Below are 18,484 nucleotides of genomic sequence, written 5' to 3'. Positions count from 1 at the left end.
CTGATGAAAAAACTGAGGGTTGAACACAAAATGCTATTCCTGTCTTTATCAAGCTCAAAGACCCTCACCTATATTCACATCAAAAGCAGTACCCGCTAAAACCTGAGGTTAAGGAAGGGTTAAAACACATCATTGAAGATTTAAAGGAAAGGGGCTGTTAACTCCCTGTAATAGTCCATGTAACACTCCTATTTTGGATGCAAAAATGTCAAATGATAAATGGAGACTTATTCAAGATATACAAATAGTAAGTGCCTAATCCTTATACTTTATTGTCTGAAATTTCTAAATGAGCCAAATATGACTTTAAGATAATTGAGAAGATTTGGGTGCATTACAGGCTACTGCCACATTTGGATTCCGGATTATGGAGAACTTGCCTGACCTTTATATGAACTTATAACTGAAACTCAGCAGGCCCAAATCGACAAGCTGGTTAGGCCCCCAGAGACTCAAAAGTCTTTTAAGGCTTTTCAAACTGCTCTCTTGCAGGCTCCTGCTTTGAGCTTACCCGTAGGATCAGAGTTTAGTTTGTTCCTTAGTTAAAAAAAAAAACTTATGGCCACATTCCTTAAGGGTAATTGCTACTATTGTTTTGCTAATGTCTATAGCTCATAAGTTGACTAATGGGCAAAATCTTACTGTACTGACTTCTCATTGTTACACGAGTGTATGTTCCTAGGTTCTTTGTCTCGTCACAACAAAGATTTGGAGCGACAGATATTAAAGTCCTCGGTGCGTCACAGCTCTCAGGTCTTGGACAAACCGTGTTATAGCTCTTAGGCAAATCAGTGTTACAGCTCTATTTTATTTAGAAGATAGCAGGAGAATCCATCCTTGAAGCATGAGGGCATACCAACCCAAAGACTTGAAGAGAAGAGAGTGGAGGAGTGCGTGGGGGAGGGAGAGACAGAGAGAGAGAGAAAGAGAGAGAGAGAGAGAAAGAGTGCACACACACAGGAGAGAAAGAGAGAGAGAGAGTGCTTTGGCTCTTCCTTTTATATGTTTTTGCCTCCACCTGGGCCTGCTCTATGCAAATTGGGCTTAGCCAGGAGTGCTGTTTGTTCTACCTGAAGTCTTCACTCTGGTCCTTGGACCTTCCTTTGACCTTCCTTGTTTTTTTAGCCACCGCCATTTTGGATTCCGTTTCCCTATTCTACCTACCTAACATCGTGCTGTAAGTGAGATCTTAAACTCTAAAGCTCAGAGCAACAATGGCTCCATCTTTAAAGCTGCTGTAACTCAAGGGGCGTGGAAGACTCTATGAATAGACTATCACTTACACAGTTCCTGGAGATCCCAATCTTCAGTAAAAGTTGAAAAGGCTAATGACATAATTAAGAGGCATCTGTGTAAGTGAGCTCAGGAAACATAAGACAGTTGGTTTAAAGTTCTACCTGTAGCTTTAATGAGGGCTCAAACTGCCCCTAAAAAGGAAGGTCTGTCCCACTTTGAATGTATCTATGGAAGACCCTTCTTACACACAGACATTGTTATAGACTCTGAAGCCTTAAAATTAACCATGTGACTCAGCTTTCAGCTTTTCAATCTCCTTATCAATTGAAGGCTTTCCATGGTGGGTTTCTCCACTTCAAGGAAAGGACTTTCTTCAACTCTTCACCACAGCAATCCTATGTGACACCTCTTCTTGATCTGATGACTGCTAGCTATCCTAAGATGGACTGATGTAACTATGGACATAATGTACTTTTAATTTTGATTATGTTTTAGCTTGGTTTAAAGACTATTTTGCCTCACATCTGTAAAGGGGTTTGTTTCTAACTGTCTGAAAGCCTTTAGGTTACAAATGGTTGTCCAGGTTCCTACGAGTGCCACAGCCTCCTCCAACTATTACTTGGGGCCCTTGGGTCAGAGACCCTCAATATGAGGGTTAGGAGAACAATCTAGGGATGATGCCTCTCAACAGCAGGAAGTAGTTATGGAATGAAAAAGATGTCCTTTTCTCTTGGCAACATAATTGTCCTAAAAGATAAAGGGGGAATGAGAGAGTCAATTCCTAGGCAGGATGATAAGAAGTCTGAGGTCCCTGAGGAGGAGAAAGGGATCTGGGGCTCATGAAGTGGAGACAAGGGTCTGGAATTCTCAAGAAGGAGGAAAAGACAAACATCTTTCCCCCCCTCTACATTCGTTAGTCTTAGTCACATAAAACGTTTTTTTTCTCTAAGCCTGGTACTGATGATTACACAACAAACAACTCAGTTTAAACTCTGTGCTAAGAATTATGTAGCAACAATACATCCTGCTTGAGGACAGTTTCTCCTTCCTGAAAACTTTCTGGCTAATCCTGTTATCTTAAAATGTTAATTATGGAAGTGGATCTAGTAAGATCTTTACAACCTTGAGACATTCTTTTTATTCATCATAATAACTAATTAAAAAAGTATGTAACTCCCTTGCTTAGACTGAGGAGGGCATTCTCTGTCACTCTTCTGATGTCTATGTCAGAAGCTTTCTCTGTCCCTTTTCTTACTTTAATAAAATTGCTGCACACACACACACACACAACACAAACTAGAAAAAAGAACAAAGCCCAAAGTTAGCAGAAGGAAGGAAATAATAAAGATCAGAGACTAAATAAACAATAGAGACTAAAACAGCAATAGAAAATATTCAGTTCAGTTCACTTCAGTTCAGTCGCTCAGTCGTGTCTGACACTTAGCGACTCCATGGACCGCAGCATGCCAGGCATCCCTGTCTATCACCAACTCCCGCAGTTCATCCAAACCCATGTCCATTGAGTTGGTGATGCCATCCAACCATCTCATTCTCTGTTGTCCCCTTCTCATCCTGCCCTCAATCTTTCCCAGCATCAGGGTCTTTTCAAATGAGCCAGTTATTCACATCTGGTGGCCAAAGTACTGGAGTTTCAGCTTCAACATCAGTCCTTCCAATGAACACTCAGGACTGATCTCCTTTAGGGTGGACTGGTTGGATCTCCTTGCAGTCCAAGGGACTCTCAACAGTCTTCTCCAACACCACAGTTCAAAAGCATCAATTTTTCAGTGCTCAGCTTTCCTTATAGTCCAACTCTCACATTCATACATGACCACTAGAAAAACATAGCCATGACTAGACTGACCTTTGTCACCAAAGTAATGCCTCTGCTTTTGAATATGCTATCTAGGTTGGTCATAACTTTCCTTCCAAGGAGTAAGTGTCTTTTAATATCATGGCTGAAGTCATCATCTGTAGTGATTTTGGAGCCCCCAAAATAAAGTCACCCACTTTAGAAAAGATTAGTGAACCTAAAAGCTTGTTCTTTGAAAGGATAATCACATTGGATAAACTCTAGCCAGACTCATCAGAAACAAAGAATGCTCAAATAAATAAAATAAGAAATGAAAGAGGAACATACACCACAGAAATTCAAAGAATTATGAGAGACCACAATGAATAATTATATACCTACAAATTGAACACCTAGTGAAAATGGATAAATTCATATCATCACATATACCAAGATTGAATCAGGAAGAAACAGATAATCTGAAGACTGAACACTAGTAATGAAATAAAACCAGAAATCAAAACTCATCAAAACCAAAAATCTAGGACCAGATGGCCTCACGAGTGAATTATACCAAATATTTAAAAAAGAACTAATGCCTGACATTTCCAAACATGTCCAAAGGAACATTTTCAAAATTTTTCTATGATGCCAACATTACACTTAAACATAAATTAGAAAAGAAAAAAAACACTAAAAAGAGAATAATTAAGGTCAATACTTTTGATGAAGCTAGATGCAAAAATCCTCAACAAAATATTCAGTTCAGTTCAGTCGCTTAGTCATGTCCAACTCTTTGTGGACTGTAGCATGCCAGGATTTCCTGTCCATCACCAACTCCTGGATCTTGCTCAAACTCATGTCCATTGAGTTGCTGATGCCATCCAACCATCTCATCCTCTGTCAACCCCTTCTCCTCCTGCCTTCAGTCTTTCTCAGCTTCAGGGCCTTTTCTAATGAGTCAAGTCTTCACATCAGGTGGCCAAAGTATTGGAGCTTCAGCTTCAGCATCATTCCTTCCAATAAATTTTCAGGACTGATTTCCTTTAGGATGGACTGGTTGGATCTCCTTGCAGTCCAAGGGATTCTCAAGAGTCTTCTCCAACACCACAGTTCAAAAGCATCAGTTCTTTCATGCTCAGCTTTCTTTGCCAACTCTCACATCCATACATGACTAGTGGAAAAACCATAGCTTTGACTGGATGGACATTTGTCAGCAAATAACATCTCTGCTTTTTAATATGCTGTCTAGGTTGGTCATCGTTTTTCTTCCAAGGAGCAAGTGTCTTTTAATTTCATGGCTGCAGTCACCATCTTCAGTGATTTTAGAGCCCAATAAAATAGTCTGTCACTGTTTTCATTGCTTCCCCATCTATTTGCCATGAAGTGATGGGACCGGATGCCATGATCTTTGTTTTTGAATGTTGAGTTTTAAGTTGCATTTTCACTTTTCTCTTTCACTTTCATCAAGAGGCTCTTTAGTTCTTCTTTGCTTCCTGACATCAGGGTGGTGTCATCTGTATATCTGAGGTTATTGCTATTTCTCCAGGCAATCTTGATTCCAGCTTGTGCTTAATTCAGCCCAGAAAGTCCCATGATATACTCTGCATATAAGTTAAATTAGTAGGGTGACATACAGCCTTGAGGTACTCTTTTCCTGATTTGGAACCAGTCCGTTGTTCCATGTCCAGTTCTAACTGTTGATTCTTGACCTGCCTACAGGTTTCTCAGGAGGCAGGTCAGGCGGTCTGGTATTCCCATTTCTTAAAGAATTTTCCAGTTTGTTGTGATCCACAGAGTAAAAGGCTTTGGTATAGTCAGTGAAGAAGTATATGTTTTTCTGGATCTCTCTTGCCTTTTCAATGATCCAACAGATGTTGGCAATTTAATCTCTGGTTCCTATGCCTTTTCTAAATCCAGCTTGAGCATCTGGAGTTTCCCAGTTCACATACTGTTGAAGACTTAGTTGGAGAATTTTGAGCATTACTTTGTAGTATGTGAGATGAGTGCAAATGGGTGGTAGTTTGAACATTCTTTGGTATTGCCTTTCTTTCAGATTGGAATGAAATGGACCTTTTCCAGTCCTGTGGCCACTGCTGAGTTTTCAAAATTTGCTAGTGTATTGAGTGCAGCACTTTCACAGCATCATATTTTAGGATTTGAAATTGCTCAACTGGAATTCCATCGTTCCACTCATTTTGTTTGTAGTGATTCTTCCTAAGGCTCACTTAACTTCACATTCCAGGATGTCTGGCGCTTTGTGAGTTATCACACTGTCATCGTTATTTGGGTCATTAAGACTATTTTTTTTAAAAATAGTTCTTCTGTTTATGGTTGTCACCTCTTCTTAATATCTTCTGTTTCTGTTGCATCCATACTATTTCTCTCCTTTATTGTGCTCATCTTTGCATGAAATTGAAATCAGCAATACATTAACACATTATAATCTATAAATGAGCCAAATTTATTCTGGGGATGCAAAGATGGTTCAGTGCTGGGGTCCAGCCCCAGCAGGATCTAAGGGTACTCTCCAAAGAGATGGTGTTGGCGACAGAGAGAGAGAGAGAGAGAGAGAATATTGCAGTTAAGAAAGTAGAGGAGAGAAAGAGGTTGATATTCCTTGATTTACAAAGAAAGCCAATAAAGCCCCTGCATGGGACTTGCTCTGTTCACGAAGGGCTCAGGCACCCTCTCGATGTGGCGAAGGCGCAGAGTACCTTCTCGAGAGGGTCTTAGAAGCCCGGGCAGGAAAGTGAACTCAGAGAGCCTCTGCGCTCCAGGGGATCACCTGAAAAGGAAAGAGAAAGAGAGAGAGAGAAGGAAAGAATGACAAGGGGAGACCAGGCCTGCAACTTTATTTTCAAAAGGAGCTTTTATACCTTAAGTTGTACATAGAGAATAATGGAAGACGCAAAGTCATGCAGGGTCAGCAGTCCTGACCCTTATCAAGACCAGGCTTTCTTTCTGCATACCTTTCCACTTACAAAGGTCTTAGGTGATTTACATCATCTTCTGCCAGGAGGCCTGATAACATTTTATGACTCTTTCTTCTGATAAAGGTTAATCAACCAAAAAACTTATTTTCTCTAAAGGTGATTTTTCTAAAGTCTAGTGCCATTCTCTGAAAGCACTAGATAAAGTTGCATTCCTATAGGGCAAAGGTGCAGTGGGGTATATCAAAGAAAGAATTTATTAACTCAAGTTTTAATGTTGTTAATACCAAGGCTACTACTTATATTTCTATATATCAACTGTATTAATTAATGCACTCCCAGGCACACAATGAAAGATATGAAAACTTAGCAGCAAGCATTGGTTCAACAATGAAACCCTCCACCAGTACTATCCTAATAATTTTTAACTCCTCAAAAGGCTCTATATTTTTAAAATGTTTTAAGCTTCCCATGCCTCTCGTGGTTGGGAGGCTGTGAACAATCGCAGGCATGGTTGTAAAAGTCCGGATAAACCTGTCAGGCAAGTTAGGAAGCCACCAGAGGGGTTTGAATTGAAACACTCCAATTATGCCCAGGAGACTTATTAACTAGAGCTCTAAGTTGATTTCCTTTAGAGAGAGGTGGTCGGGGATAGCCCCCCATTAACGTCAGAGGAGTTGGTGAAAGGCATAAAATGGTAAGACAGACAGATTCTGGTTTGGCGGTAGGTGCTGAGCAGGTCCAGGGGGTCCTTTGAGTCCTGATCTGCCTTGCCTATCAGGTCTCTTCCACATGACCTTGTCATGGGTGGGATCTCCCGTGTTGGCTCCCGGCAGTTCAGTGTCTGCAAATCAACCTATGTGATACATCACATTAAAAATGAAGAATAAATCATATGATTTTTTAAGTTTTGCAAGAAAACTTTTGGACTGAATTCAACATCCATTATGATAAAAACTCCAGAGTGAATAGAGAGGGAACATACCTGAATATAATAAAGCTCCCATCATTCTCAATGGTGAAAACTTGAAAGTATTTCCTCTCAAATCAGGAACAACACAAGGATGCCCACTCTCCCCACTTTTATTCAGCATAGTACTGGAAGTTCCAGCCACAGCAAGCAAAGAAAAAGAAGTGTGGTACTGGGACAAAAGCAGACGTAATCAATGGAACTGAAGAGACAGCTTAGATATAACCCACACTTAGTAGGTAATTAATATACAACAAAAGAAGCTAGAATACAGAATGTAGAAAAGACACCCTCTTCAATCAATGGTATTGGGAAAACTGGACAGTTACATACAAAAGAATTAAACTGGATGCCTTTATACACCACATATAAAAATAAATTCAAAAGGGATTAAGGATTTAAATGTAAGAACCAGAACTATAAAAATTCTAGAAGTAATCATAGATGTGCACTCTTTGACATTAATCTTGTTGATCTTTTTTTGGTTATGCATTGTTATGCAAGGGAAACAAAAGCAAAAATAAAGGAATGTGACCTAATTCAATGTAAAAGCTTTTGCACAGTGAAGGTAACTATCAACAAAACAAAATGCCTGCCTGCTGAATAGAATATATTTGCAAATGATGTATCTGAAAAGGAGTTAGTGTTCAAAATACACAAAGAACTCATACACTTCAACAACCAAAAGAAAACCCAATTAAAAAATGGACAGAAGGTTCAAATAGGTATTTTTCCAATGAAGACAAAACAGTTGGCCAAAGGCACATGGAAAGATGGTCAGACACTAATTATCAGGAAATACAAATAAAAACACTGAAAGATTTTACTTCACACCAGTCAGAATGGCTATTATAAGAAAGAAAAGAAATAATAAGTGTTGGGAGGATGTAGAGATAAAGGAACACTCATGCACTGTTGGTAAGAAAGTAAATTGAAACGGTCACTATGGCACACAGTATAGAGGTTCCTCAAAATGTTAAAAATAGATCTCCTGTAAGATCTGGGACTTAACTGGGTACTTCTCTCTAGAAAACTTCTGGGTATTTATCTGAAGAAAAAAAACTTACTCAAAAAGATATATGCACCCTTATATTCATTGTAGCACTGTTGACAGGTAAGATATTGAAATCACCTAAGTGTCCATTGATAGATGAAAGGATAAAGAAGAAGTGATATATATATATACACACACACAAACGCACACTGAAATATTACTCAGCCATATAAAAGCATGAGATTGTGCCATTTATACAGCATGGATAGTCCTAGAAGATATTATACTAAGGGAAGAATGTTAGGCAGACAAAGACAAATATATGATTTACTTCATATTTAGAATCTAAAAGTTAAAACAAACAAATAAAGCAGAAGCAAATTCATAGATACAGAGAAGAAACTGTTGTCCTCAGAGAGGAAGAAGTAAAGGGATGAATGAAATAGGTAAAAGGGATTAAGAAGTATAAACTTCAGATATAAATGTAATAAGTCATGGGGATGTAACATACAGCATAAGGAATAAGAGTCAATAACATTTCAATGACTGTATGATGACAGATGATTCCTAGGCTTATCATGGTGATCAATTTGTAATGCATGTAAATGGTCAATCACCATTTTATACACCTGAAGCTAATATAATATGTGTCAGCTGTTAATATATTTCATAAAAATAAATGTAGAAAAAGTGTATGATCCTTGCACACTGTTTAGGTGACTCTCTGTAGGCATGTGTGTAGTGTAAACTGGGATAAACACTAGATTCTACCTCTGTCACTAGTTTTGTGACTTAGACTGGTTGACTAACCTTTCTGAACCTCAGTACCCTCATTTGGAAAGATGTGGTATGATCCTGAATTTCTTCAGAGTTATGGTTAGGAAAATAATTCGCATGGTTTTGAAATTAGTTGTTACTTTGTGCATACTGTCACTCAGGCCATTCCATCAGTTCCCTCTCCTTCAAACCCCAAATGGGTTCCAGTGCAAGAAGCATATCTTACTCATCTTTATTTACTCATTTAATAGTAATATGCCTGCACCATAATATGGGCTTGTAAATGTTTGCTGAATGAATTGACTGTTTCTTTTCTTTTTCAGCTCTACAATGCTTTCCCCTCTTTACTACATTATCTCCCAGGGAGTCATAACACATTATTTAAAAACATGACTGAGCAAAGAAAGTTTATTTTGGAGAAAATAAAGGAACACCAAGCATCCTTGGACCTCAACAACCCTCAAGACTTTATTGATTACTTCCTGATTAAAATGGAAAAGGTAAAAGGGGACCCAGATTTGCTGCTTCATCTTTGTATGTGGAGTGATGTGATGCATGGAATAGCTTTGTTCTTCTCAGTGGAATCAGTTTATTAAAACAAATGCTCCTTCTTAAAGATATATTCATTGCTTGTGCAAATTATTATTGTGCAAACCATACTGGATGTCTTGAATTATTTCTGCATTGTTACTGAAAATTGCTTGGAAGTTTGTATATTTACCATGTTAAAGCTGGTTCTTTATTTGAGAACAGATTGAAACACACACACGCATTCAAGATAAGTGATAAGATAGTATATTCTCTTTCATTAAATAAATTCCATGAATGGGTGATGTAAGAAATGAGAGAAGGCAGAAATGGATGGGCATCTAGAAAGGCTTACTCTTGGAAAGACAGTAGGAAACAGATGAAGTAGGTTTTGAGGATTAGCAGAGATGACAAAATTGGTTCAGGGAAAGATAAGTGCAATGATGAAGTGTGTGGAATTTTTAGAGATTGTCTTGATAGTAACTGAGGAACTGTCATGGGTTTAATGACTGATGAATTTGGGAATAGTGTTTTAGTTTGAGGATAGGTGGTTCTGAAGGCCTGAGTGAGAAATTCAGATATGATGATATAGACAATAGATGCCTAAACTGATGGTGAGTAGCAGTGATGATTTGATAAGGGTCAGATTAGAAAGAAATTATTGAAGAACTGATTTACTCCAGTGGGTGAGAAAGTGAGGAATCAGAAAGGACTTGTTAGAAGTTTAACTCTGGTTATATTTTAATTGAAGAATTTCTAACAACTGATCTAGCTTTACCATCATCAATAGCATACTTTAATGTTTGGTTTAATTTGTCAAATTCGTAAATGTAAACAATTATGTTATGTTGTTATATGGAATTATTGCAAGCTGCTTTTACTTATTAAGTAATCCTAATACATCATTGCTAGGAGAAACACAATAAACAGTCTGAGTTTACCATGGACAACTTGATCACCACTGTATGGGATGTGTTTACTGCTGGAATAGAGACAACAAGCATCACTCTGAGATATGGACTGCTGCTCCTGCTGAAGCACCCAGAGGTCACAGGTAGTATCACAGATGATGGACAGGATGAAATTCTGGTTAGAAATTGGCAGGCAACATTGATGACTTTTCTACTCTTCATCTGCCTAGAAGATGTACAAGAAAAACTTCCACCCTTAGTACATATTCCTATCATTGTATGAATTGCATTTAAATTAGAGTATAGTAAAACAGGAGAATGAAATATTTAACCAGTAGCAGAGTTATGGCGGAAAAGGCAATGGCACCCCACTCCAGTACTCTTGCCTGGAAAATCCCATGGATGGAGGAGCCTGGTAGGCTTCAGTCCGTGGGGTTGCTAAGAGTCGGAGACAACTGAGCGACCTCACTTTCACTTTTCCCTTTTATGCATTGGAGAAGGAAATGGCAACCCACTCCAGTGTTCTTGCCTGGAGAATCCCAGGGACGGGGGAGCCTGGTGGGCTGCAGTCTATGGGGTCACACAACGTTGGACGCGACTGAAGTCACTTAGCGGCAGCAGAGTTATGGAGGGCATAGATCACTGTCCTCCCTACTGTGGTGGAGTATCCTTGATTTGCATCAGGTCAGGTGCAGTAGGGCTTCCATGGTGGCTCAGATGGTTAAGATTCTTCTCTACAATGATATTGCTTGATAACCCTTCCAAGTCCAGATAAATGTACTTTTGTCAAAAGTTAATTCTACTCAGGTGCATTTGCAATGGAAGGATTGACTGAACAAAATCACTATCTTTCTTCATCAAAAAACCTCACTCTTTAAATTAAAAAGTTATACACAAAAATTCTGTTCAAATACACCCTTTTGGCCAAAAAAAAAATTTCCTAAAAATGTAATTTCTCATCCTCATTTTTTTTTCTTTATTCAGTCCTCATCTAAGAGAATATTTCCTTTACTCTATCATGCTTTGTGCTTTGATCTATTAAGACCTATTATTTTTAGTTTTTTGAGTTTAATTGTTTTCCGATGTTGTACTAGTTTTTGCTGTCAACGAAGTGAACCAGTTATATGTATATGTATTTTCGGGCTTACCAGGGGGCGCTAGTGGTAAAGAACTCATCTGCCAACGTGTGTGTGAGACATAAGAGATGTGGGTTCATTCTCTGAGTTGAGAAGATCCCCTGGAGGAGAGCATGGCAACCCACTCCACTATTCTTCCCTGGAGAATCTCATGGACAGAGGAGCCTGGTGGGCTACGGTCCAAAGGATTGCAAAGAGTCAGACATGACTGAAATAACTTAGCACTATTATAAATCTATATGCATATAGATTTATAATTGTTATATCTTTTGGTTGGATTGATTCTTTCATCATTATGTAATGTTCTTTTTTCTCTTGTTCCATACAGTCTTTGTTTTAAAGTCTATTTTGTGTAAGAATTGTTTCCTCAACTTTCTTTTTCTTCCATTTGTATTCAATACATTTTACTTGTGGAATAGCTGCTGGGTGATGGTGGGTGGGCTGGGTCATGTGGCAGCTGGTTATGAAACCCCATGGGGTCCTGTCTAGTGCTGGCCCTCTGGTGGTTAGAGCTGGGTCAGGGCCTCTTCCTGAGATGGCTAGCAGAGAGTTCTGGGTTTCCTAGAACTGGGTGTTAGTTTGCTGTTGGGTGAGCCTGGGGCCCAAGATGTCTTCTAGTGGCCCTGGCCTGCTGTTGAGTAGGCTGGATCTTGACATGGTTGGCTGCAGGACTGCTGTGGTCCTGGGGCTGGGGTTGGCCTGCTGCTTGGTGGATCAGGCCCCAGGAGTCTTGAGGATAGTACCTGCCTTCTGGTGTATGAGACCACATCCTGGCTTCTCTGGCTGCAGGGTCTTGGGTATCTTGTTGGGGGGAGCCAGATCCTGTGTTCTCTGGCTGTAGGACCCTAGGGGTCCTGGAGTTGCAGTTGGCCTGCCCGTTATCTACATGGAGGCCCAGGGGGATCTGGGGTTGGTGTCTCCCAACAGGTGAGAGGAGTTGGGTCCAGGGGCAGCTGGGGCTCAGGGCTGTTATAGTATGTGGCATGCTGGTGGGTAGGACTATGTCCCAGCCTAGCTAGCTGCTTGGCCTCCCATATCCAAGAACGGGTGATAACTGCCTGATCAGAAGGGCCAAGTTCTGGCACTAATAAGCCACAGGGAAGATTCTGAAATTGCACTTACTATCATCCATGTCCATGTGTTGGGCTGAGCTCTCCAAAGTAGCTGCTACCAGCATGCCACAACTGCCCTGTGCCTCTCTGGGAGGCTGTGCAAGATCAATAAATGGGTCTGACCCAGGCTCCATTCAAATTAGCGCTCCTGCTTCTGGGTCCCAGAGTGGGTGAGATTTTGTATATGCTCTTTAAGAGTGGAGTCTCTACTTCCCACAGCTCACTAGACCATCTGAAATAAGCCCTGTTGGCCTGCAAAGCCAAGGTCTCTGGGGGCTCATCTTCCTGGTGCAGCAGTCCTGGGTTAGGGAGCCCAGGTAGTGGGTTCAGACCCCCCCACTCCTCAGGAAGAACCTCTGTAATTGTAATTATCCTGTTCATGGGTCTCCTACCTGGGGGTACAGTCTTAACTGTGCTATGTTTCTGCTTCTCCTATGCATCTCGTGATTCCATCTTTATGTCTTTAGTTGTTGAAGAACTTTTCTCTTAGACTTCAGGTTGTTCTTATTGATAGTCGCTCTGTAAATCATTGTATTAATCATTTTGTAATGCTTGTGGGAGGAGGTGATCTCAGAGTCTTTCTACTCTGTCGTCTTGGATAGTCTCCCTTAACTTATTATTCCTATGTGTTGAGTCAACAAAGCATCTTGTTCAATCGGTCCATTTATTAAGTATTTACTGCATGGAGTACTTCTACTCTCTTATAACTTTTATAAAATAAAACTGACATAAACAAAATGGTTAAACTGCATGATGTGAGCCTTTGAGAATCCACATTCCTGAGTTTATTTTTAAAAATACACAAAGGAGAGAATCAGAATTAAGAAATGAATTTCATGATGTAACTGTGTTTTATATGTAGGTGTATTTAAGCCTCTAATGAAATTCCAATTTGCCCATGACACTGAAATTCTTTTTCGTCTTTTCCCCTGTAGGGAAACACATGTAATTTTTCCTTCTCTCCATATCCTACCACGATGTAATCATGATTAAGAAGATAAAAAATATCTTTATCACTTGACATAAATTCTGATTTCTACCTTCCAGCTAAAGTCCAGGAAGAAATTTACCGTGTGGTTGGCAGAAACCGGAGTCCCTGCATGCAGGACCGGAGCCGCATGCCCTACACAGATGCTGTGATCCACGAGATCCAGAGATACATTGACCTTGTCCCCAACAACCTACCCCATGCAGCAGCTCAGGACATTGAATTCAGAGAATATCTTATTCCCAAGGTAAGAGGTATTTCATCTATACTCCTCATTAAGACTCTTAGATTTCAGCTGTCACAGCAGTAGATGCATAGATTGCCTAATTGTCTACATTATTGCACAGTCATGTCTCAGGTATTTCACCCTCTGACCACATGCTTCCTTCCTTTTAGTTTGTAGATACATTTAAATAAATATAACAGTGCTTAGACTCCCAAAGGATTCTCAGGACATTGTTAGTACATTACCTGTTCATTAGGCTACTCTTCCATCCAATCCTTATTTTCCAGTGTATGTTTTATGACTTTTCCCACTCAATCAGTAAGCACCTCCCTATCTGTTTCATTTGTCAAAAGTCTAATGCAACAGTTTTCTTCCTTGCTACCTGCATTTGAGCTACTGATCCCTTCTGGAAGACCATGCAGCCCCTCAGGGTAATATTATTGTCACCAACTCAATCAGTTCAGTTTAGTTCAGTTGCTCATTCATGTTTGACTCTTTGTGACCCCATGGACTGCAGCACGCCAGACCTCCCTGTCCATCACCAACTATCAGAGTCCACTCAAACTAATGTCCATTGAGTCAGTGAAGCCATCCAACTATTTCATCCTCTGTCATCCCCTTCTCCTTCTGCCTTCAATCTTTCCCAGCATCAGGGTCTTTTCAAATGAGTCAGTTCATTGGGTCAAGTGGCCAAATTATTGGAGTTTCAGTTTCAACATCAGACCTTCCAATGAACACCCAGGAATGATCTCCTTTGGGATATACTGGTTTGATCTTCTTGCTGTCCAAGGGACTCTCAAGAGTCTTCTCCAGCAACAGAATTCAAAAGCATCATTTCTTCAGTGCTCAGCTTTCTTTATAGACCCACTCTCATTTCCATACATGACTACTGGAAAAACCATAGCTTTGACTAGACAGACCTTCATTAGCAAAGTAATGTTTCTGCTTTTTACTATGCTGTCTAGGTTGGTCATAAGTTTTCTTCCAAGGAGTAAGCGTCTTTTAATTTCATGGCTGCAATCACCATCTGCAGTGATTTTGGAGCCCCCCCAAAATAAAGTCTGCCACTGTTTCCACTGTTTCCCCCATCTATTTCCCATGAAGTGATGGGACCGGATGCCATGATCTTAGTGTTCTTCATGTTGAGCTTTAAGTCAACTTTTTCACTCTCCTCTTTCACTTTCATCAAGAGGTTCTTAGTTCTTATTCACTTTGTGCCATAACGGTGGTGTCATCTGCATATCTGAGGTTATGGATATTCCTCCTGGCAATCTTGATTCCAGCTTGTGCTTCCTCCAGCCCAGTGTTCCTCATTATGTACTCTGCATATAAGTTAAATAGGCAGGGTGACAATATACAGCCTTGATGTACTGCTATTCCTATTTGGAATCAGTCTATTGTTCCATGCCCAGCTCTAACTGTTGCTTCCTGACCTGCATACAGGTTTCTCAAGAGGAAAGTCAGGTAGTCTGGTATTTCCATCTCTTTCAGAATTTTCCATGGTTTATTGTGATCTGCACAGTCAAAGGCTTTGGCATAGTCAGTAAAGCAGAAATAGATGTTTTCCTAGAACTATTTTGCCTTTTCAATGATCCAGCAGATGTTGGCAATTTAATCTCTGGTTCCTCTGGCTTTTCTAAAACCAGCTTGAATATCTGGAAGTTCACAGTTTATGCATTGCTGAAGCGTGGTTGGAGAGTTTTGAGCATTACTTTACTAGCATGTGAGATGAGTGCAATTGTGTGATAGTTTGAGCATTCTTCCTCACATAATCATTCTCGTTTTTTCTTTATTCTCTCCTTCCTTGTTGGCTCCTTTCCATTAGCATTTAAACATACCCAATTCTCTTGCGTCTTAAGAAAAATTTTTCCGAACTATGGGGGTCAGTCCTAAGATGGTGGAGGAATAGAACAGGGAGACCACTTTCTCCCCAACAAATTCAAAAAAGAACATTTGAACTCTGAGTAAATTCCACAAAACAACTTCTGAATGCCAGCAGAGGACATCAGTCACCCAGAAAAGTAGCCCATTGTCTTTGGAAGGAGATGTTTTATCAACGGTGCTGTATAGATGGAGAAGTCTTGAGACTACTGTAAAAATAAGACTGAAAACCAGAAGCAGGAGTCTTAAGTCCAAATCCTGAGAACAACAGAGAACTTGTGACTCCAGGGAACACTAATCGACAGGAGCTCATCAAACGCCTCCATATCTTCATTGAAACCAAACACCACCCAAGGGTCAACAAATTCCAGAGCAAGACATATCACACAAATTCTCCAGCAACACAGGAACACAGCCCTGAGTTTCAATATACAGGCTGCCCAAAGTCACTCCAAACCCATTGACATCTCATAACTCATTACTGGACACTTCATTGCACTCCAGGGAGAAGAAATCCAGCTCCACCCACCAGAATACCGACACAAGGTTCCCTAACCAAGAAACTTGACAAGCCACCCGTACAACCCCACCCACAGCCAGGAAACTTCACAATAAAGAGAACTACACAAACTGCCAGAATACAGAAAGGCCACCCCAAACATAACAATATAAATAAGATGAAGAGACAGAGGAATAACCAGCAGGTAAAGGAACAGGATAAATGCCCACCAACCCAAACAAAAGAGGAAGAGATAGGGAACCTACCTGATAAAGAATTCAGAATAATGATAGTGAAAATGATCCAAAATCTTGAAATCAATATGGAATCACAGATAAATAGCCTGGAGACAAGGATTGAGAAGATGCAAGAAATGTTTAACAAGGACCTAGAAGAAATAAAAAAGAGTCAATGTATTATGAATAATGCAATAAGTGAGATCAAAAATACTCTGGAGGGAACAAGTAGAATAACAGAGGCAGAAGATGGGATAAGTGAGGTAGAATATAGAATGGTAGAAATAAATGAATCAGAGAGGAAAAAAGAAAAATGAATTAAAAGAAATGAGGGCAATCTCAGAGACCTCTGGGATAATGTCAAACACCCCAACATTCGAATCGTAGGAGTTCCAGAAGAAGGAGACAAAAAGAAAGACCATGAAAAAATGCTTGAGGAGATAATAGTTGAAAACTTCCCTAAAATGGGGAAAGAAATAATCACCCAAGTCCAAGAAAACCAGAGAGTCCCAATAAGATAAATTCAATGCAAAACTCCCCAAGACACATATTAATCAAATTAACAAAGATCAAACACAAAGAACAAATATTAAATGCAGCAAGGGAAAAACAACAAGTAACACACAAGGCGATTCCCATAAGATAACAGATGATCTTTCAATAGAAACTCTTCAGGCCAGGAGGGAATGGCAGGACATACTTAAAGTGATGAAAGAAAATAACCTACAGCCCTGATTACTGTACCCAGCAAGGATCTCATTCAAATATGAAGGAGAAATCAAAAGCTTTACAGACAAGCAAAAGCTGAGAGAATTTGGCATCATCAAACCAGCTCTCCAAGAAATGCTAAAGATCTTCTCTAGACAGGAACACAAAAAGGGTTTATAAACTCAAACCTAAAACAAAAAGTAAATGGTAATGGGATCATACTTATCAATAATTACCTTAAACGTTAATTTGCTAAATGCCCCAACCAAAAAAGACTGGGTGAATGAATACAAAAACAAGACCCGTATATATGTTGTCTACAAGAGACCAACCTCAAAACAGGGGACACATACGGACTGAAAGTGAAGGGCTGGAAGAAGATATTCCACGCAAATAGAGACCCAAAGAAAGCAGGAGTAGCAATACTCATATTAGATAAAATAGACTTTAAAACAAAGGCTGTGAAAAGAGAAAAAGAAGGCCACTACATAATGATCAAAGGATCAATCCAAGAAGAAGATGTAACAAGTATAAATATCTATGCACCCAAGATAGGAGCACTGCAATATGTAAGACAAATGCTAACAAGTATGAAAGGGGAAATTAACAATAACACAATAATAGTTGGAGACTTTAATACCCCATTCACAACTATGGATAGATCAACTAAACAGAAAATTAGCAAGGAAACACAAACTTTAAATGATACAATAGACCAGTTAGACCTAATTGATATCTATAGGATATTTCACCCCCAAACAGTGAATTCCACCTTTTTCTCAAATGCACACAGAACTTTCTCCAGGATAGATCACATCCTGGGCCATAAATCTAGCCTTGGTAAATTCAAAAAAATTGAAATCATTCCAAGCATTTTTTCTGACAACAATGCAGTCAGATTAGAGTTCAATTACAGAAGAAAAACTATTAAAAATGGCAACATATGGAGGCTGAACAACATGCTGCTGAATAACCAACAAATTACAGAAGAAATAAAAAAATAAATCAAAATATGCACTGAAATGAATGAAAGTGAAAACACAACAACCCAAAACCTGTGGAACACTGTAAAAGCAGTGCTAAGGGGAAGGTTCATAGCAATATAGGAATACCTCAAGAAACAGGAAAAGAATCAAATAAATAACCTAATGTTACACCTAAAGCAACCTGAAAAGGAAGAAACAAAGAACCCCAAGTTTAGTAGAAGGAAAGAAATCTTAAAAATTAGGGCAGAAATAAATGCAAAAGAAACAAAACAAAAGAGGCCATAGCAAAAACCAACAAAGCCAAAATCTGGTTCTTTGAGAGGATACATAACATTGACAAACCGTTAGCCAGACTCATCAAGAAACAAAGGGAGAAAAATCAAATAAAGAAAATTAGAAATGAAAATGGGCAAATCACAACAGACAACACAGAAACACAAAGGATCATAAGAGACTACTATCAGCAATTATATGCCAATAAAATGGACAACTTGGAAGAAATGGCAAATTCTTCAAAAATTACAACTTTCCAAAACTGAACCAGGAAGAAATAGAAAATCTTAACAGACCC

General features: G+C 39.4%; 1 protein-coding gene across 2 annotated transcripts in view; it reads left to right on the top strand.

Moving 5' to 3' along the window:
• The window catches only part of LOC101107486 (cytochrome P450 2C31-like), a 102,913-nt gene that overhangs the window by 63,790 nt on the left and 20,639 nt on the right, over positions 1-18,484 (top strand). For both annotated transcript variants that reach the window (XM_060405035.1, XM_027960260.3), the window contains exons 5-7: positions 9,026-9,202; positions 10,143-10,284; positions 13,437-13,624. In XM_060405035.1, coding sequence (XP_060261018.1) covers positions 9,026-9,202; positions 10,143-10,284; positions 13,437-13,624 — 507 coding nt within the window. The remainder of the gene's footprint in view (positions 1-9,025; positions 9,203-10,142; positions 10,285-13,436; positions 13,625-18,484) is intronic.

This window comes from Ovis aries, chromosome 22, assembly GCF_016772045.2.
Source record: "Ovis aries strain OAR_USU_Benz2616 breed Rambouillet chromosome 22, ARS-UI_Ramb_v3.0, whole genome shotgun sequence".
NCBI classification, from domain to species: Eukaryota; Metazoa; Chordata; class Mammalia; order Artiodactyla; family Bovidae; genus Ovis; species Ovis aries.
This window is presented reverse-complemented; position numbering and strand designations above follow the sequence as displayed.